The sequence below is a fragment of the Microcaecilia unicolor genome, chromosome 2 (assembly GCF_901765095.1).
Source record: "Microcaecilia unicolor chromosome 2, aMicUni1.1, whole genome shotgun sequence".
In the NCBI taxonomy this organism is placed as follows: domain Eukaryota; kingdom Metazoa; phylum Chordata; class Amphibia; order Gymnophiona; family Siphonopidae; genus Microcaecilia; species Microcaecilia unicolor.
Genome location: NC_044032.1, coordinates 93487806 through 93510128, shown reverse-complemented (window position 1 = coordinate 93510128; position 22323 = coordinate 93487806). Strand labels below are relative to the sequence as shown.

At 46.8% G+C, this 22323-nt stretch overlaps 1 protein-coding gene across 1 annotated transcript in view; it reads left to right on the top strand.

Moving 5' to 3' along the window:
- CDC20B (cell division cycle 20B) overlaps nucleotides 1-22323 on the top strand; it is a 117292-nt gene that overhangs the window by 20706 nt on the left and 74263 nt on the right. The window contains exon 5 of the mRNA XM_030191935.1: nucleotides 15357-15473. Coding sequence (XP_030047795.1) covers nucleotides 15357-15473 — 117 coding nt within the window. The remainder of the gene's footprint in view (nucleotides 1-15356; nucleotides 15474-22323) is intronic.

Below are 22323 nucleotides of genomic sequence, written 5' to 3'. Positions count from 1 at the left end.
TCTTCCCCAGTGCTTCACAAACCCTAATGCCAGCTCCAAGCTGGCGTAGAGTTTGCCGCAGACAGTGCGCCAATGCTTGGCACACTGCCCACTGATCATTAGGGATGAATAAGAAAATACCTGTTTAGCATGTATTTGTATGCTACTTGTGGTCAGAGCCCATGAGCGCGTTGTTTCACTTGCTCTGGGGCTCTGATCATGGGGCAGTAGCAAACGTGGGTGCTAATATGGCGCTAATAGCCTCTAGCGCCCGTGTTTGCTTCTGATCATCGGCCCTGTGCCTGAAGGCCACATTGAGAGCTAAGGGATGAGGGAAGTACAAATGGTTGCACCTTTCAGCTCTCATTGATCCATAGTTCCCCATGGAGTTTTAAAACTAAACAAATTTTGCATCCACAGACCCCCCCCCCCCCCCCCGGGTCTCCCCCAACAATGGTTGCAGAGCAAAGCTAGGACATTTCCCCATAAAACTCACCATTCAAAGACATTTCTGATTATAATGTAACACACTAACAGAGGCTTTATGCCTCTGTATTTCGCTCTTTAGAGGACAGAAGGCATTTTCATTTCTTGTCTCCTACTACTAAAAGAATCCTTATTCTGTAGTGAAGGGCTGTCTGTGTTATGCTTGTGAGGTATTGCGCTGGTGTGTAATCCTCTGTTAGGCTGGGGATTACTAGAAGAGTAAATTCCCCGGAGAACGTCACGGGGGGGGGGGGGGGGGGGGGGTGACTGGGAAGTCCCTAGATGGGAGGAAGTCCAGCCCAGGGGGAGTAGTTTTAAAATAAAGTGCAGACAGATAGTGCCCTGGGACTGAAGAGTGACAGGGAGAGGAATTTGGAAGGAGATAAAGCTAAGGTATGCCCTTTAGGGAGGTCTTTGGTTGCCTACAGGTTTAAGGTACTGACACATCCCCTGCCATTGACCTGAAGGAGAGGAGGACAGTCCTGGAAAGCAGAGAGATCCTTTGGTTGTAAGAGGCTAGTTGCAGCTCCAGAAAGTGGCAACCAGGAGTGGAGTGTGCCACGGGTGGGTAGAGGAAGGCCCAGCCCAGGAGCAGGGGAGTGGAGCTAGGGAGAGCTCGTCCCAGGACCAGGGTGGATCCATCACCGCTGGAGGAGAAATAAGAAACCAACTCTGCGGCTTTCCCACAGAATTGGGTGGCTTTAATAAGTTGCCTGTGGGTACTTTTGAACAGAAGTGGTTTGCGTCTTTTTGGGCTGTTTCTGTCTCCATCTCCTATTGGTCAGATTTGGTGTTGGAATGAGGCTTGGTGCATCTCAAGTCTCATTCTGGCTCCAAATTTGACCAATAGGAGGGTGAGGTAGGTGATGAGGTCATCAGCTGATGACTCATCATCAGCCCTGCGAGAGGTGGCAGCACCGGCGAGCATTGACCATGTGGGATTGGAGCAGGAGAAGAGCAAGCATAGCTTGTCGCAGCAGTGACCACAGGGGACAGACTCCCCCCTGCTGCTCCTCAGAGAGCTTGGGCTATTTTGGGCTCCTTTTGGTGCAGATTGGGCTGGGAGATGTTTTGCTATCTGACAACCATCAGACTAAGGGGGTTTGAGCCCAATACAGAGAAGTTATATTGTGAGGAGGAGTGCAGCCTTTGGAAATAAATCTCTCTACAGAATAGGCATAGACAGGAGCCTTATATATATATATATATAGCCCCAAGCCCAAGAGTGCCCTGTAAATAACCCAAGAGGGAGAGTGGTATGGGAGCTCTCAAGTAGAGCAACAGAAGAAATTGATGGGTCCTTTTACAAAGGCACGCTAGCATTTTTAGTGCATGCTAAAAATAAGCGTGTGCTAAATGCTAGAGACGCCCATATATTCCTATGGATATCTGTAGCGTTTTAGCGCACGTTAGTGATTATCGCACGCTAAAAATGATACCGCACCTTTGTAAAAGACCCCTGAATTACACTGGCTTGACAATAAGTGGATGTTTTCCGTTTAAGGTGGATCTGCAATTGCTGCCTGTTGCAGTATTTTTCCAATAAAAGTTAAAGTTTTCATAAAGCCCTTGGAGTACTCTGAGGTTCCTGGACTGAAGGGCTAAGTAGAAGCTGGGAACAGAGTAACATTCTCCCCCAGTCCCTGGATCACTATTCTGAACCTTTGACCCATTCCCGAGTTTGACTACCATCGAATTGGAACTGATGAGTGTGGTAAGAGTGGCCTGAGAGAAAGGAACTGCATGTATGTTTTGTTTGTGGCCCGGGACCAGAGCTAGCGCACGGGTGAGACCTGGGTTACAGGCATATAGTTTATGTGTAGGGATCTGTAACAGTCCATACGTAAACTATTTTTCCAATAGAATGTGCTGGTGTCCTAGGGCTTGTGAGTTTTATATGTTTATTAAAGTTTTTTGTCATACAAATAATACAAAAAGTGAACACTAAAGCAAACAGAAACCCAAGGTAGAGGTTTTGCTGTTTTGAGTCGCTGCATACCCAAAAGAAGGGAGAGGCTACAGTATGGCCATTCACCTAGTGTGGAGGGTCTTGGCCAGCTGCCCCAGGCCCTGCATAGTGGAGGGCCACTTGTATGCGCACACATGTTCTGCCTTTGCTCCTGCCTCAGTATTTGTTAGTGCCCCAAATTTCAGCTTGAAGAGGACAGCCCTCAGCTTCCTACTTCAACCCTTTCCCCCCCAGGCAAACTGTAAGAAAAACAGAGGGGAAGGGGTGAGGCTAGAGTGGACAAAGGTCAGGCAAGGAGAGACTGTGTGGATAACAGAACATGGAATCCAAGTTTTGCCAGCATATTCCTATGTCTAGTTTGTGTTCACATATTTTCTATTTGGTGAGGGTCTGTGTTCTATATATGTGATTGAGGTGAGGTATTGTGTAGTGCTAGTATAAAGTTTCTGTGTAGGGGTTTGTTTTTTCTCTGTTACCAGTAGGAGGTGCATTCATATACTAGGACCCAGTGGCATATTTGCAGTATTGCATTTTCATACTTAGGTTTTGCTAAACTTTGTGGTTCACCACCAGCTTAGGCAGTCACTCTATGCCCCTGCAGTTATTACAGAAAATACTACATGCCCTTGAGGATTGTAGTGAGCTCACTGGCGATATTAAATAAACCAGGCCTTGGTAAAAGAAAATGTAAGATTATGTACATTATCTACAGTTTATTGTTCTAGAGGCGGAGACCTGCTGAAATGGATCTACACTGTACGGGGGCAATTCTGTAACTGAGCACCAGATTTAGGAGCCCAGATGCAATGTGCCGAGTGCAAATTCTATAATGGCATCTGGGCACAAGATTTCTTTTATAGCATACTAGCAAAACTGGCATCTACATGCATAGAAATATGAAACATAGAAATATAAAAAGTGGAGGCAGGTAAAGACCATGTGGCCTATCCAGTCTGCCCATCCATGCCAATTACTTTCCTTTTTACTCCCTTAGACATCCTATTTACTTGTCCCAAGCTCTCTTAAATTCAGATACAGTTTTTTCGCTATCACCTCCACTGGGAGGCCATTCCACGAATTCACCACCCTTTCCATGAAGAAGTTTCCTTCCTCCCTCCCTCCCAGCTACAGGGTCTCTTCCCTCCCCTCCTCTCCCCTCCCTTGTCCAGCGAATTCTTCGGGGCAGGCAGTCTTACCTGCCTGCTGCCGGAGCTGACCCTCCCCCATTGTTGGATCGCTATTTACAAATGGCCGCCGAGACTTCCAGCAACGGCCTCGCAAGACTTCTGCTGAAGTCTTGGAGGCCGCCCTTGTAAGTCTCGGCGGCCATTTTGAAGAGCGATCTGGCAGCGGGGGAGAGTCAGCGGTGGCAGCGGGCAGGAAAGACTGGGAATCTTTCTTGCCTGCCCCTAAGAATCCGCTGGACAACCTGGGTGGCTGGAGGGGGGGGGGGCATGGGAGAGAAGGGAGTCACTGGACATGGGTGGCTGGAGGGGGGCAGGGGAGAGAAGGGAGTCGCTAGACATGGGTGGCTGGAGGGGGCAGGGGAGAGAAGGGAGTCGTTGGGTATGGGTGGCTGGAGGGGGCAGGGGAGAGAAGGTAGTCGTTGGGTATGGGTGGATGGAGGGCAGGGGAGAGGAGGGTCGCTGGGTATGGGTGGATGGAGGGCAGGGGAGAGTAGGGTCACTGGACATGGGTGGATGGAGGGCAGGGGAGAGGAGGGTCACTGGACATGGGTGGATGGAGGGCAGGGCAGGGGAGAGGAGGGTCGCTGGACATGGGTGAATAGAGGGGAGGGCAGGGGAGAGAGAAGAAATGCTGGACCAGGGGCGTAGCTACGGGTGGGCCTGGGTGGGCCTAGGCCCGTCCAGTCTTGGTTCAGGCCCACCCAGAAGCACTACACCCAAACCAATTCCCTCCCTTCCCTCCAACCTCACTCCCATGTCCAGCACAGCACCTCTTCCCTTCCCTCCACCCTCGCATGTCTGGCGCCTCTCTCTCCCCTCCCACAGTTCCGCACTGCCACCTCCGTGTCTTCCTTACCCATCCCCCATCCTAGCCGCGGCGCTTGCTCTCTCTCTATGATCGCCGGCCGCCCAGCAGGAACTTCAAACAGCGCGTCAGCGCTGTGTCAGAGCCTTCCTCTCTGATGCATCTCACGCAACTTCCTGTTTACGCAGGCTGGGTGGGACATGGCAGAGAGGAAGGCTCTGACACAGCGCTGACACGCTGTTTGAAGTTCCTGCTGGGCGGTGATCATAGAGAGAGCAAGTTCCGCGGCAAGGATGGCGGGTGGGTAAGGAAGACACGGAGGTAGCGCCGTGGCAGTGCCGAAACTGTGGGAGGGGAGAGAGGCGCTGGACATGGGGGTTGGAGGGGAGGGAAGGGATGGATTGGATATTTGGATACTTGGATCTGTTTCTGGTAGTCTTCTAGTTGTAATGTTGCAAGGGGGAGGGTGGGAAGGGGGAGTCGGGAGAAAATGTTTGATATGGGAACTTCTGAGTGGCGCGGCAAGGGTGGGACTGGGTAAGGAAGACACGGAGGTGGCGGTGCCTGAACTGTGGAAGGGGAGAGAGGTGCTGGACATGGGGGTTGGAGGGGAGGGAAGGGGCCCTGGACATGGGGGCTGGAGGGGAGGGGAGAGCCCTGGACATGTATGCTTGTGGGTGGGAGGTTGGAGTGAAGGGAGAGAGTTGTTGGGCATGTAAGGAGGTGCTGGAGGGAAGGGATAGAGATGTGGAACTGCGAGGGGAGGGAAGGGATAGAGTTGCTGGATATGTAGGGGGAGAGAAGGGAGAGAGGTGCTCGATATGTGGGTGGGAGCGAAGGGAGAGAGGTGCTGGAGCAAAGGGAGAGAGGTGCTGGATATGTAGGAGGGAGAGAAGGGAGAGATATGCTGGGTGAGGGTGTGGGAGGAAATGGAGAGAGCTGCTGGATTTATGGGGGAGGGCAGGTGGGAAGGGGGAGAGGTGCTGGGCATGCAAGGGAGGCTGCAGCAAAGGGAGTGAGGTGCTGGATATGCAGGGGAGGGCTGGAGGGAAGAGGGAGAGATGTGGACCTGCAAGGGGGGGCGAGAACGAAGGGAGAGAAGTACTGGACCTATGAGAGGGGGAAGGGTTAGTGTTAGAGGAAAGGGAGAGGGATGTTGGATCAAGGAGATAAAGGAATGGGGGGGGGGGGTCAAATGCTGAACCCACAGTGGAGAATGAACCAGATGCATAAGGGGGAGGGAAGAGAGAAGGAAAGTTGCTGGTTGGAGTGGGGTTAGAGAGGAAAGGTGTGTGGGAGGGAGAAAGGGGACATAGAGAGGTACAAAGAAACAGAAGGGAGATGATGAGCATTGGATGGGAGCATGGGGACAGGGACACAGATGAGATGCTGTATTGGGATGGCATATGGGCACATAGGGGCAATGCCTGACATGGGGGTGGGGAGGGAGATATGGGAATAGAGATACAATGGACATGGGGGGGGGGGAGGAGGTATGGGAATAGTGATATAATGGACACAGAGGGGAGATACCAGACAAGAGGGAGAATAGGAACACAGATGGGAGATGCTGGGCATGGGGTACATGGGTGCACAAAGGAATGATGATGGATACGGGGATATGAACACGGGAGATTCTGGATAAGGAAATATATGGACACAGAGATGGGAGATGGATGGTGGACATAGAGACAGAAGAAAGTCAAATGGACAGGAAAGACACAGGGAAGCAGAAACCAGAGACTGGGACCAATATGATATGAAAAATAAAATGACCAGACAACAAAAAGGTACAAAAATAATTTTTATTTCTATTTTGTGATTAGACTATGTCAGATTTGGCATATGTCAGACATGGCTGGGGCCCAGGGAAGAAATCTAGGAGAGGACCCCAAAGCCCATTACCAGGCTGCACCTTCTTCAGCTTCTGGCAGGCTTGGGGCTCTCTCTGGCCAGAGAGCCAAGCACAATTGCCCTATTTGCACCCCCCCCCCCCAAAAAAAAACCAACATAATCCTTGGCATGTGATACCTTTATATTTTGCACAGGAGGAAATCATGCCTTTCTTTTTTGTTTCTCTAGTGTTGTACTACATGCAAGGTCTGGTTTCTTGGGGTTTCAGTTTAATTTATATTTATAGAGTTTGTGGTTTGTATTTGGCTCTTGTGTTCTGTGTGCGTGGCCCTGAGGTATTCTGTCACCATGAAGTTTCTATATAGCATTCTGTAGTAATTTGGCTTGTTCAGTTTTCTTGATAGATGTATCAATATTTTAAAGCCACATTTCATAGGTAGAGGATCCTTGTTTTGGAAGTTAGTGCTGGCATGGTAGATTTGCTCTAGATTCTGAGTAACTTTTTGTTTGTAGATTTTTTAAAATTACTTTACAACATGTCTATTATTGAGATTACCAGAATTTCTTTGTATGGTGAGTTTTATGGGAAAATGTCCTTGCTGTGCTCTGCATCCATTGTTGATGGAAGGCCAGGAGGTGCTCTAGATGCAGAATGTGTTTGGCGTTCAGTGTTTGGCTTTCAATACCATATGTGTGTTGGAGGACCGTGGCTCAATGGGGGCTGTCCCCACTAAGATCCATTCCATCCCCACAAGTAATCTCCATCCCCATCCATACCTGTAACCTTCAGAAGTAGTTATTTCATTTAATTATGCTATTGAAATACATTAGAATATACCAATATACCTACTACTGGGAACTGGAATGAGATGGACTGTTACAGATTCCTGCACAGACACCATATACTAGCAGAATTCTTCACCTCAGTTGCAGATGCAGAACATGACTCTTGCCTGATACAAGATAGGGAACCGCAAAAAGTATGCAGACAAAAACTGAAAGCAGAGATACCAGACTCTGCATGTCATGCAACACTAGAGAAATAGAAATGTATGTCCTCCTGTACAGTGCAAAAAGCTGGCAGATGTAAATTCTCAGCATCAATATAATTCAATTGCTAAGCTGAAAATAAAATAAATTTTCCTACCTTTGTAGTCTGGTGCTTTTTTTTATTCCAATCATCTTGTTCCCAATCTTTGGCTCTGCTTTCCTCTGTCTGTGCTCTTAACTGTTTCCAGGGCTTCCTTTCCATTTGCAATTTCTTTTCTAACCTCATGCCTTATATCTGTTTGGTTCTGATTTTTCACGTTCAGCTTTCTTTTATTTCTCTGCCTCCTTCTCAAATCTATCTTGTTTTCCCTCTCTCTTCCCTTCAAGTGCAGCCTGTCTCCCCTACTCCCTTTTTTCCCACACAAGTACAGCCTGTCTCCCCTTATCTTTCCCTCCCACACATGTGTAGCCTGTCTCCCCTCTTCCCTTCCCTCCCACACATATATAGCCTATCTCCCCTTCCGTCCCACATATGTGACCCTGTCTCCCCTTTCCTCCCTCACATATGCAGCCTATCTCCCCTTTTCCCTCCCCCACACGTGCAGCCTGTCTCCCCTTCCCTCCCACACATGCGCAACCTGTCTCCTCTCTTCTCTTCCCTCACACACATGTGCAGCCTATCTCTCCTCTCACTTGGGTCTAATCTCTACACCTTCCTTCCTCCACCACCCCTGAGGCCTCTTCCTCTCTGCTCTGATTCTTTCAAACTTTGCATTGCTGGCAGCTTTTAGAACAAACCTTCCTCTGGCTCTGGCCATCACAAGGCTTACCCTCTGCCGCTTCCCTCCCACACAGCAAAATGAAGTCGCATCAGAGGAAGGACCCCAGGGCTGCCCAGAGAAAGGTCTGTTCTAATACTTCCAGCAACCACAAAGATTGAAGATTGTGGCGGGGAGGAAAGAGACCCGAGGAGTGGGAGGAAGAAGATCATAGGCATCACGTTATTTGCCAGGTTATCTGGAGGGAATTCCTGGACTCCTCGTACCACACTTGGGGAGCAGCCAAGGCACAGCAGTTGAAAAATGCTACACTAACCACTATAACCACATCGTCTGACAACAAGTTTCAGAGTTCAACTATTCGTTGAGTGAAAAAATATTTTCTCCTATTTGTCTTAAAAATATTTCCGTGTAATTTCATTTAGTGTCCCCTGGTCTTTGTACTTTTTGAAAGAGTGGAAAATCGATTCACATTTACCCATTCTACACCACTTAGGATTTCATAGACCTGAATCATATCCCTCCTTAGCCATCTCTTTTCCAAGCTAAAGAGCCCTAATTTCTTTAAAGGGTCTTTTACTAAACCGCAAGAGCGTTTTTAGATCGCGTAGAAATCAGCTGGCAGTAAACGCCAAGATGCTGATTTTTACTGCAAACTAAAAATGCTACCGCAGCTTAGTAAAAGACCCCCTTAGCCAATGGAAGGAGTTCCATCCCCTTCATCATTATGGTGCCCTTCTTTGAACCTTTTCTATGGTCTTTTCCTTCATCATCCACTGAAGTGCATGTTGGTCCTGGTCAAGCATTACATTGTGTACATTAAAATGATAACATATTTTAGCTTAAACAGAATACTTGGTATATTTCAGGTCACTCCACCCTTTCCTATTTTTTCTGTCATTCTGACTCAAATGAGAATGTTTAATCACAGGCAGGGTGACTGCAGTTTCTGTGGTCTTCCTCTGCTGCTTATGGGGTCTCTTTCACAGTATTTTAGCAAAGCCCACACAAAGCCCACAAAACGTAGTCACCAGGAACTGGAACATTATCTTATGACTTATCTAAGTACTTTCTATCACCTCATACCCAGTTACAGGAGCAAAATATTAACATAAAGACCTGTGAAATATCATTTCATGAAGTTCTTGGAAAGGGTCTCTGTTGATGGGAAATGGCATGATGTACTTAGAGGGCATGTTAGCTCTTATGTTATGGTTTTGATGGCTGGAAGCATCTTTGAATTAGTCTAATGCTAAAGGTTTTTTTGCTTTTAAATGAAAAACTGACAATATCAAGTCACGTTTTGTGATATGTGGAGAGCCCTGGTATCCAGATATTGCGGAATACCTGTATTTTTGCACAAATAACATAGGCAAGTGTAAAAGAAATGTCCACTGGGTTAATTAAAGGAGAGTGGCAACACCGGTAATTGGGAAGCAAATCTAGTGGTGAGCAGACTTAAACGGTCTGTGCCCTGAAAATGGCAAGGACAAATCAAGGTCAGGTATACACAAAGTAGCTCATAGAATGAGTTTATCTTGCTGGGCAGACTGGATGGGCCGTACAGGTCTTTTATCTGCCATCATCTACTATGTTACTATCAGGCTTATTTTTAAGTAGAGGAGTGTGGTAGCCGTGTTAGTCCACTCTTAAGGTTATCAATAGAAATCAAACAAAATAAAACATGGAAAAGAAAATAAGATGATACCTTTTTTATTGGACATAACCCTGTCAGACTGTCATAGCAATGCTTGAATGTTCTCACTTATATACACTGTCAGCTAGCACATTTGCTTATTTCCGATCTGACGAAGAAGGGCAACCTTCGAAAGCTAATCAAGAAATGTATTAAGTTATGTCCAATAAAAAAGGTATCATCTTATTTTCTTTTCCATGTTTTATTTTGTTTGATTTCTATTGATAGGCTTATTTTTGAAAGAGAAGGGCGCCCATCTTTCGACACAAATCAGGAGATAGGCGTCCTTCTCCCAGGGTCACCCAAATCTGCATAATTGAAAGCTGATTTTGGGCTCCCTCAACTGCTTTCCGTCGCGGGGACGACCAAAGTTCACAGGGGTGTGCCGGAAACATAGCGAAGGCGGGACTGGAGTGTGCTTAACACATGGGCGTCCTTGGCCGATAATGGAAAAAAAGAAGGGCGTCCCTGACGAACACTTGGCCGGCTTTACTTGGTCCTTTTTTTTTTTACGACCAAGCCACAAAAATGTGCCCTAAATGACCAGATGACCACCGGAGGGAATCGGGGATGACCTTCCCTTACTCCCCCAGTGGTCAGTAACCCCCTCCCACCCTAAAAAAATAAATTTTAAAATATTTTTTCCAGACTCAAATATCATACCCAGCTCCATGACAGCAGTATGCAGGTCCCAGGAGCAGTTTTAGGGGGTACTGCAGTGCACTTCAGGCAGGCAGACCCAGGTCCATCCCCCCTACCTGTTACATTTGTGGTGGTACAAACCCACTGTACCCACACCTAGGTGCCCCCTTCATCCCTAAGGACTATGATAGTGATGAACAGCTGTGGTGAGTGGGTTTTGGGGGCCACAGCACACAAGGTAAGGGAGCTATGCACCTAGGAGCTTTTTCTGAAGTCCACTGCAGTGCCCCCTAGGGTGCCCGCCCGACTGGTGTCCTGGCATGTGAGGGGGACCAGTGCACTATGAATGCTGGCTCCTCCCACGACCAAATGGCTTGGATTTGGTCGTTTCTGAGATGGGCGTCCTCAGTTTCCATTATTGCCGAAAATCGGGAACGACCATCTCTAAGGTCGGGGCGTCCCCGACCGTATTATTGAAACAAAAGATGGCCGCCCATCTTGTTTCAATAATACAGGTTTCCCCGCCTCTTCACGGGGACGTCCTGCGAGGACAATTATGCCCCTCTATGTTACAGACTTTGAAAGGGTAGTGTCAGGCACGCCAAGTGAGATGTGAGCCCTTGTGCCCGATGGAGGAAGAATCCCCACCAAGCTGTCAGCCAACCCCGAGCTCCCCCTGTGTCTCCCTCCATTCCCAGGGGTTGAGCCCCCAGGTGCGGGAAGTCAACAGCAGGAAGAACTGAGTCCAGAACAAAGTCCACGGGGCACAGCCAGGCAGCCGGCAATAAGGACCAGGACAAACAGTGGTCAATTCCAGGCAGCAGACAGAAGAAAATCCAGGATCAGGCAAAGGCCAATACCAGGCAGCAAACAGAAGAAGAACCAGAAGCACTGCAACTACCCAGGGAACTGAATAGAAGCCAAAGCGTGGGAGAACTGGTGGCAGGGCTTTAAATAGTGCAGGAATTAGGCCCAAACATACACAGCTGTCTTCAAGATGCCTGCCCCAAACAGAGATGCCCTCGAGCCCAAACATGGGCTTCCTTCCTGTGGCTGCCCAACACCAAGATGGCCGCCCCATCCTAAGACGCCCACCTCTAAGATGGACACCCTCTCCTAGATATGCCCAAATCCATGATGGCCGTCATCTCCTCAGATACCCATACCCTGCGCAAAAAGGGAACATGACAGGTAGTTGTGTTAGTCTGGTGTAACAAAAATGACAAAGACAGGCGGCGCTATATAGACCAACCAATTTATTGACGCATGGACTTTAGAGAACCAGAGTCTGCTTCATCAGATGCAAAGGAATGGCAAGCAGAAGATGAAGTAGTATTTTCATACATTACAACTGGAAGACATAGGACAATTAGTAAACTCAATGCATGGCTTAGAGCATGGTGAAGGAAGGAGGGCTTTGGATTTTTGCTAACCTGGGATATCCGTCCATGATTGTGGCTCCATCCCACACACACCTCTTCCACTCTGAGTCTAGGCTGGGATCCCTGGATTAATTGCATTGGAATAAGACAGACTAGGAGGTCAGCACCTAAAACTGCACATATAGGCCAACACAGAGGGAGACGTTAACTGAGGGTTATTAGATGCAGGTGGGTATAGGTGAAGGAAACCCAAGGGAAAAGCACTTAGATTTTCAAACTAAGGAGGTAGAGCAGTCAAATGATTTAACCAGGTAGGAGAGACTCAATTATGGAAAGACCTTTGAAAGAAAATAAGCATGCAGGGCAGTCTTAAATTTCTTTTTAATATGGCCTTCACACCAAAATCCCTGCTGGCCCATGGAAGAGCATCAGATGTCCCCAGGCTACCCCACCCCTAATAAATATTTGCCTCTTGTTTAACCCCACCTCTAGCTTTCAAACCTGCCTCCCACATTGTTAAAGTCCCTTTGTGGTTTGCTGTTCTTCACTCCCACACACTCCAGCTCACTACAGAAGCTACACTGAGAAAGGGGGATAGGAGTGATTCTCACTCACTCCTGCTGTGATAAAATGGCACTGGCTTACCTGTGACTTCCCTCTAACCCTTTTAGAATTGGGGTCCATATTAGCTGGGTGAAGCTGTGATTTATGGCTCCTGGCTGAGGCCTACTGCTGTAAAGGCTATACTGAATTGGGAGGGAGACATAAAAATAGAAGAAACCCCCCAGGAAAATTAGGCTTGAAGTCTCATAATGCTGGAGTGCAGTAGAAGCTGGTTCCAACTGAGCTGGAAGCCTAAAGGAGCAGGAGAATGAAACAGCTGGCCAGAAAAGAGATTTTCCTTATCTGTAGTTCCTTCTTTTGTCTTAAGAAGGACCTTCATAAATGTGGAAGGCAAGAGTAGAATTGACCTAGTTAAGCGGTGAATGATACTTCATTTGATATGGTTTGATATGATGCGGGTGGAAATGTGTGTTCTCATGATTCCACTGCGCTGAATTCAATGTGATGTCAATGAAGTTTCAATATGTCTGTATATTTTGGCTTTAGGGTCCTGTACTCTTTATAAATTGCCCCTTTCCCAGCTCTGTGAACTGGATATAGGGGTCCTTTTTCTAAGCCCTGCTAAAAAGTGGCCAGTGGTAGGTTTAGCGTGTGGGTTTCCCATGCACTCTGGCCACCTTTTAGCGTGGCTTTAAAATGGCAGGATTTTTATTTCTGCCATTAATGGCCATGTGTCAATTTCCAAATTAACGCATGGCCATTACCACCTGAGCCTTTACAGCCTCCTATTTAGAAGGCGGTAAGAACTCACGCGCTACTCGTGCAGTAATCAGGCAGCACACAGCAATGTGCCTGCACTGCTTGATTACCGCTGGAAACACCTACTCCCCGCCCCTGCACTAGAAAATAAAAATTATTTTCTAGTGCGGCAAACTCAGAACTATTACAGGGTGCCTGGGCTCACCTGGCAGTAGTGCTGCTTTGCCATGCGCTACCTGTGCGGTAGCCCTACTGCTGCTTTGTAAAAGGGCCCCGTTGAATCTTATCAATAAACTATTATAAGACCTTCCGACCCATATTCAGTCAGTGGCGGTCAGCATTTCTCTGTCTGCCGCCAGCTGTATTCCCAGATATTCAATGCTGGGACATATCTGGGCTGGAAATTGAATATCCAGTTCTAGGTTGGCCGCTAAAACTTATGCGGTTAACTGCAATATTCAGCTGTTCACCGTGTAAGCTGAACCACTTAAATATACGACTGAAATTTATGGAGCCCAATTAAAGTGGTTATCTTATGCAGTCAAGGACTGAATATCAGCACTTAAATGCATAAGTGCCAACTCTGCCCCCGGAATGCCCACAAATTATCTGGTTATGGGGCAGGTTCTAACCACAAAAATTCAGTGGCGCTAACCAGTTAAGTTCTGCACAATATCGGCGGTTAGATATAGACAAGCGATTTAAGCAGGCAGGAGCCTCTCCTTCCCACTTAAATTGTTTTGAATATCAGGTGGCTTGTCTGCCCCAGGGAAGCAATTAACTAAGGGGTCCTTTTACTAAGCCGTGTAAGCGCTTACGTGCACCTAACACACGTCAATTCTGAGTTACAGCCCAGCTACCGCATGGCCCGGGCAATAATTTCATTTTTGATGTGCATTGGATATGCACATCAGAAAATATTTTTATTTTCTGGCACACAGGCATTCTGAAAGCACATTGACTGTTACCGCCCGGTTAACGTGTGAGATTTTACCGCTAAGTCAATGGCTGGAGGTAAGGTCTCAGATCCAAAATGGACGTGCGCCAATTTTCATTTTGCCGCACATCCATTTTCGGCCCCCCCAAAAGAGGCATTTTTTACAAGTGCACTGAAAAATGATCCTGCGCACGGCCAAAACCCGCGCCTACACTACCGAAGGCCATTTTCAGCGCACCTTAGTAAAAGGACCCCTAAGGTTTTCTCTAAATTCTCAGGTTCCAATATAAAAAGTCACGAGGTTCCATTCCCTGTTACCACTGGCTGCTACTGTATAATTGTTTAGCCCTGATATTCAGCTGGCGATTAGTGACTTTTTAAGGTACATAAGTCATAGACTGAATTTGACCTGGATAATCCAGGCACCAGCGCTCAATATCCGGATATTGTCCAGCTGCCGGAAATTATCCAGTAATGGCCAATATTCAGTACCCGGACATCTGTCTAGGCAAGTTAAGACCGCTGTTGGGGGCTCTTTTACTATGGCACTGTAGACCTAATGCGGGCCTCCCACGTGATAAAAGGGCACTACGCAATTTTCAGTGTGCACTACTCCTGTGATAAAAAAAAAATTAAAATTTTTTGCTTCAGGAGGCATGCCTGGGGGTGGAGAGTAGGCATGCCTGTGCCAATTGGGTAGTGCAGGCACATTACCGCGAGCTACCCAATTAGCACGGGATCCCTTACTGCCTCCTAAATAGGTAGCGGTAAGGGCTCCCAGTAGTAATGGCCATACGCTATTGGGGAAATTGGTGCGTGGCCATTAAAAAACCCCATTTCTCAGTAGCTAGAAAGTGGCTAGAGCGCGTGGCAAACCCACATGCTAATTGCAGCGCTGGCTACTTTCTAGAAGGGCTTGGTGCGGTCCTATTTATTGAAATGGATATCCAGGCTGCAACGTTGAATACCGACAGTGCACGGAGAGCTTCTGGGTCTGCCCCAACTTCGCCCATGGACTGCATCGGCACTACCTGGATGCTATGGTGGTCAGTGATAATATTCAGAGGCAACTATCCAGTTAAGCTCCTTTGAATAATAGCAGTGGGACCGGCTAGCATGATATAACCAAACAGGAGCCTGTCCTGCCAGGTTAAACAGTTTTTAAATATCTACCCCTTAGTGTTCAGACGAATTGTACAAATCCACAAAAATGAAACATCGTGTTCCCCTGCCATAGCAGTCAGCCTCATTTACAGAATGACAGTGATAGGAGTATAAATGACATTTGTGATGTTTTTTCATCATGTACTTTCATTTCTCTATGCAGGTTGTGAAACCAGAATTAATAAAGATGAATCTACCAACCAAACTATTTTCAAGAATCAGACTGACTCTATAAAGCTGGAAGTTAGACTGCATATAAATGGCCTGCATGATGATTACTGTAAGCTTTTCTGGTTCATCGTTTTGGTGGTGATTTGATATGATGAAGGTGGAAATGGATGTGTTTACTTGGTGGGGATGGTGATGGGCAAAGACTTTAATGGTAGAAGTGTGTTGGGAATAGTGGCATCCATTTTGCAAGCACAGTTTTTCCCTTTGACAAGGTGAGGCATTTCCTTCAAGTGGCACATTTTTGGAGGCAGCAACAGAACAAAGGAAGGAAAAGAAATCTGTCCCACAAGAAGCCAAAGAAGGAACAAGCGCTTGCCCTGTGTGGTTGGATGCAGGGGAACTAGCTGCCATGTTGAAACAGGAGAACCCCTTCTCTCCTCAACTGAACTGAAGGAACTGTGGGTGAGTGTTGGGAAGGGCAGGCCCCAACCACCCAAACAGTGGTAATAGTGTTGGTAGCACGATGGGAACAGATAAAGGGGACTGACCTGGAGCTTATCTCCATCAGTGCTAGGTAGCGGGAAGCTATGGATGGTGTTTCATTGCACACATTACACATTGTTGAACTTGTGTGTGTGTGTATTGTATTACAGTATAATTCTGTGTTTGAAGGATCATAAGTTTAGGGGGATATGGGGGATCAATCATGTGTATGGGATAGCATATGTGTGTTGGGGACTGAGGAGGGGACTGTGGATCAATGGGGGCTGAAGAATGGAACCTCTTGTCCTCCCCACCCCACCCTACCCTAACCTACCCCACCCTACTCTGTTCTGTGATGTGGCCTACTGGGGCTTGCACTGCTACTTTCACTCTATTTATTTTTTTTTGGGGGGGTGGTCAAGGGAAAGGGTGGTGCAAGGGGTGGTGTAGGAGAAGAGCATGGGCAGTGGCAGGTGGCGAGCTTTTCTCTTTCATAAAGTTGGCAACCCTATGTGGGAGAGGAGGTTGGTAGCACTTGCACTGTCATACTAGGGATATAAAAGGCAGTAGGAGACCAGAGGAAAACAACCAAGTGGTAAGAGGTCTCCTTCAGAAGACAAATCAGGTGACTGTAGGCCCTAACTCTGTGTAGCCTAGAGAAAGTTAGGGACAGAGAAAATATTATGGACACCTTTAAATCCTTGAAAGATACTAATGAACAAACAAATCTTTCCCAAAGGAGAGGAAGCTGTTGAACTGGAATGTTTCCTGAAGGGGATGGTGGAGATTTACTTAATTCATACTAGGGCTGTACATCAGTTAAAATTTTTAATCACATGAGATGGGCGTCCCGCTTTCCATTATCGCCAAAAACTGGGGACGACCATCTCTAAGGTTGACCTAAATTTCATGATTTGGGCATCCCCGACCGTATTATTGAAATGAAAGATGGACATCCATCTTGCTTCGATAATACGGGTTGCCCCGCCCCTTTATGGGGCCGTCCTTAGAGATGGGCGCCCCTATTTGATTATCCCCCTCCACATCACCAGGGCCCTCTTTGCTGGGTGGAGAAGAGGGGGTGTCATGTCAGGAGGGTGCTGGCGGGCTACCAGGGCCTTCTTTGCTTGGGGGGGTCGCGGGGATGGGCCGAGGTAGGGGAACACAAGCAGGCAGCCAGCCTTTGCAGCTGCCTGCTTATACTTTTCCTCCTCTCCGATATCTCTGGAGCAACTATAAATTCTAGGTCGGATTTTACTGCTGCTCTGGAGCTGTGCATGGCAAAGAATGCTCAATAGAATGCTAATGAGCTCATTGTAATACATTTGCATGGGGTTTTTGGTGGCTGCTAATGGCATATGTTAGAGCCATGGAAAACCGCTTTGTGCATTACTAGCTAAATAATATTTGCTTTAGACTAGCTAGAACCAATCTAAAGCAAATGTTAACACTGTGCATTGGGCCCTAACATCAAGGAGGATAAAGGGACCGCACAGGAGAGTAAAGATTGTTACAACTATTCACTTTGCAAAGAAGTGTGAAAGGTGCATGAGTCTGAAGTAAACAGTACTGCTCAGAGAACACGATACCAATACATTAAGACTTTGTTTTTATGGACTATTTACCTTATTGCTTTTCTATCTCTTTTTATTGTATATATTTGTGCATTATTGGAGTCCAATTAAAAAGGAGTTTATTATATTTAAGAACAGTCTCCCAGTTACCTTTTGCTTTGACCTACTCTGTCTATCTATGATTAACTATTTACTTGAACATTTATTAGTCTGTATGCATGGTGAGAGAAGTTGTAGGAAAACTGGAGTGCATTTTAGCCACAGACCTTAAATAAATTCCGCCTGATATTTAATAGCAAATGGCCGCTAAAATGGCACTTAAGCAGCTATCTGGCGATATTCAGTGCCGGATAGCTGGCTATCTGGCACTGAATATCACCTTTTAGCAGCTTAAAGATAGCTGGTTATATCGGGCGATATAAAGAAGCTGTCTGCCGATTTTCAAAACCAGACCAGCCAAATTGGTGGAATAACTTTGGCCGGTTTGACTTTAAGCGGCCGGCGCTGAATATCAGAATGGCCGGTTAAAATCGAATCGGCCAAAGTTAAAACGGATATTCAATGGCAGTCACCGGAAATGGACTGGCATTGAATATCCGGGTTTAGTGCTGACCGCAGGAGACAGCCTGGCTATCTCCCGCAGTCTAAATATCGGCGCCATTGTACACTGGCCTTGATGGTATCCCTCAGCCCCAATATTTGAGAGGTCCACTGCATCTGGTACTGGAAGAGGATTTATGGTGCTGTTACAGAGATGAAACCAGAATCTGACTTGTTTGTTGTTATTGTATGATTGGTTCTATGGGGAAATTAAATACTGCTCTGTACCCATTTGTTGGGCAAGTGGGATTTCTATGGATGCAGAATATATGTTTACAGTTAACACCTTAATAGTCGAGTGTGCGGACTCAGGGTCAGTATTTTTTATATTAGAATCCTAGGTTACATAATTTAATTGCTATAATATTTACTATGTATAATCAGTGATTGCAAAGTTTTCATTTCTATATTATATAGCCTTGGAATATAAACTGTATTCTGTTTAGGGCTTTTCAACTTGGAAAAGAGATGACTGATGGGGAATATGATTGAAGTCTATAAAGTCCTGAGTGGTGTATAATGAGTAAAAGTGAATCGATTTTTCACTCTTTCAAAAAGTACAAAGACTAGGGGACACTCAATGAAATTATATGGAAATACTTTTAAAACAAAGAGGAGGAAATATTTTTTCACTCAAAGAATAGTTAAGCTCTGGAACTCATTGCTGGACAATGTGGTAACAGTGGTTAGCTTATCTACTTTTAAAAATGTTTGGAGAAGTTCCTGGAGGAAAAGTCCATAGTCTGTTATGGAGATAGACATGGGGGAAGCCACTGCTTGCCCTGGGATTGGTAGCATGGAATGTTGCTACTAATTGGATTTATGCCAGGTAATTGTGACCTGGATTGGCCACTGCTGGAAGTAGGATACTGTGCTAGATGGACCATTGGTCTGACCCAGTATGGCTATTCTTATGTTCTTATGTTCCTGGGGCAACTCCTTAAACATTGTTCTGAGTGAGGGCCCTTCTCTTTCTCCCTGCACTCTAACCAGAGCTCTGAAGAGATCCTCCATTTTGGGTGCTTTGGGGAGAGAGAGCGCACTATTTTATCCTTTGTTTCAGGCAGCAGATTGCAGAGATGCCAAGGGTGGCCCATCCCAATGCTGAGTGAAAGCCAATGAATGAGATTTTTCTCATGGGCCCCAGCACATTCTATAAACTGACATATTGTAATCAATTAATAGAAAATAAAATTCTTTTTTCTACATTTGTTGTCTGCTCATTTTATTGTTCTTATTGTGTTGGTCCTAGCAGTGGCGTTCCTAGGGGGGCTGGCACCCGGGGCGGATCGCCGATTTGCCCCGCCCCCGGGTGCAGTGCCCCCACGATGCAGCATGGAGCCCCCCACTGGCGAAAGGACACCCCCGCGAAGGAACCTCCCCGCCGGGGGGGGGGGGGGGGGGTGCCGTGCGCGCCTGTCCTCCGTTGTTCCATGCTTCTTCTCTGCCCCGGAACAGGAAGTAACCTGTTCCGGGCCAGAGAAGAAGCATGGAACAACGGAGGGCAGGCGTGCACGGCACCCCCCCGGCGGCGTGCACCCAGGGCGGACCGCCCCCATCGCCCCCCCCCCAGGAACGCCACTGGGTCCTAGTCTCTGGTTTCTGCTTTCCTCTTTCTTTTCTTAACTGTCTTGCCAGAGTCTCCTTGTCCATTTGGTACTTCTTTTCTCTCCATGTCCACTAGCCAGCATCTCTCCCTCTTTCTTCCCTCCCTCTGCCTCCCTCAGGAGTCCAGTAAGTGTTCCTCTCTCTTCCCACACTCCTGTTCTGGCTACCCTTTGCAGGACCAGCACCTCTCCCTCTTCCTTCTTTTCCTGCAGGTTCTGGAACCTCTTTCTTTCCTTGTTCTCCCCCCCCCCCCAAAAAAAAACAAAAAAAATTCTAGCATCTCTTTCCAACCCCACACCCTCTTTCTTCCTCACCCCCTCATTGGATCTCTCTCTTCCCTACCTGGCCTCCTGTCCAGCGCCGTTGCCCTGCCGTCCCCTGCCTTCTGCTCACTTGCAAAATCATTTACCTGAAGTTGTGATTCTCCTATCTCCCCTGCTCTCCTTTTCATGGCAAACCAGAAGTGAAAGCAATGCAGCAGTATTCATTGAGGCAGGCAAGCTCTTCAAGTTATTTGAGAGAATGCAACCAGATTGCTATATATGTCTTTGGTTTGGGGATAACTCCTCACTCAGGGTGAGCTTCAGAGCTTGAACAGCATTCAAATTAAAGAGAACCTGAAATTTAAAAAGTGCTACAAATAAGTTTTAAAAGTATTTGCATTAAATCTAATTGTAGAATTCAGGTGCTGGGAGTCTGTACTTGGTTGTCATATGCTCAGATTTGTTTAAATCATATGCAAATTAGTCCGTTTTTGGGAGGTTCTCATTTGCATATTTATGGATCAAAAATGATGGAAATGTTTACAGCCTTAATGTTAGGTCATGGCTCTGATCAAAAATTTGAAGTTTGATCCAAAACCGAAGGGTTTATCTAGTGTTTTTGACTAAAAATTCCCATTACAGTGTCTGTATGTTAATCTGCATTCAAATAGAGCTCTCTGATTGGATGATCAGCTTCTGTTAGAAATCTGCCGGGAAGGGAACAGAGTGAGACAGCAACTGACCATCGGTTTGGCCAACAGAGACATGCAGCTGTGAGTTCCTGTGTGTGTTGACTGAAATTATAAAAGAGTGCCTGATTATGTGGTAAATGAGAAAGTATGAGTGAAAAGAGGTTGGTGGAGATTGAAGTTTGAGGTTTCTCTAGTGAGAAAAGGATCTGAATATTTCAGGATTACTTGAAGTTTATGAAGAATAGAAAAGGGTGAATTTCAGTTTGAGTGTTTAAAACCTATAAGCTATATAAAGGCTAGGTAGATTTAAGTGACTGTAAGCAAGGAAACCTTAATATTTGATCTGAAATAAATATTTGATCTGAGATAGTTGATCAGAGATAAATGTTTGATCTGAATTATATCCTTTGGTGCAAAGGAGATTAGAAAAAGAATCTTTGGAAACTAAGAGGACTTTGCTCACATTTTGAATTAGCATTCCTATTTTGAGTTGGAAATCTTTGAAGTGTTATGAAAATACATTTTGCTTTAATGAAATTGCTAAACTTTAGAGTCAGAGACTTATCAATGAGGGATACATACAGTGCTATTTTTTCCTGAGGTTTGGCTTACTTGCCTGCTCCTTTCTGTTCCTGCTCTGCTAGATGGGGGGGGGGGGGGGGGCGCCAACTGATAGTCTGCAGGGGGGCACCAGAGACCCTAGGCACGGCCCTGCTCCTGTCCAGCACCTTTGTCCCTCCTTGCCCCCCCCGATGCAGCACCTCTCTCCTTCCTTGCCCCCCACTAATGTAGTAACTCTCTCTCCTGGTGGTTTAGGGTACTAGGTCGGGCAACAGCGATCCCCAGTTGCTGCTGCCTGTGCTGTGTTACTCTATCAAATTTATGAGCAGAAAAAATTAGCCGGGCCACTGTATTTTGAATCATTTGGATTATACATTCCAAGTAAACAATATTGCAATAGTCTAACTGTCCAAAAATGAGGCTTTGCACCACCATTTTAAAAGCTAAAAGGTCTAGATAGTCCCTGATTCTCCTTAACATTTTCATCATAGTTGTCATGGCTCTGCCATGACTCCTACCCTGACCTCTCTGTGATGGACTTACCACTCCAGCGGTGCCCTGTTGGATGGCATCCTCTCTTCTTCTGCTGTTGCGCGACAACCTCCTAGGGAATGCACGTGTGCCCAGCCCGTTTATAGAGCTAGTGGCAGGAATTCTGAGGGACACATCAGAAGTGACATCATGTTTTCTAGGCATTTTTAAGGGAAACCCAGGACCTCCTTGAGTGCCTTTGTAATGGGTCTGCTTGGGTCTTGCTAATGAGGTCTTTTTTCAGCCTTGTATGTTTTGTCCTGCCATGCCTTGAAGTTCCAGCCTTGCCTTGCCATGTCTGATTCCTGCCTTGTCAAGCTTCTGCCTTGTCTCCGAGCTCCTGCCAAGCTCCAGCCCTGCCTGTCTCTGAGTTCTTGCTTTGCCAAGCTCCTGCCTTGTCTCTGAGTTATTGCCGTGCCACGCTCCTGCCTTGTTCCTGCCAAGCTCCAGCCATGCCTTGTCCCTGAGTCCTTGCCAGGCTCCAGCCCTGCCTTGTCTCCAAGTTTCTGCCAAGCTCCAGCCCTACCTTGTCTCCTAGTTCTTGCCTTGCCAACTTCTGCCTTGTTTCCGAGATCCTGCCAAGCTTAAGCCCTGCCTTGTCTCTGAGATCCTGCCAAGCTCAAGCCCTGCCTTGTCTCCAAGTTCCT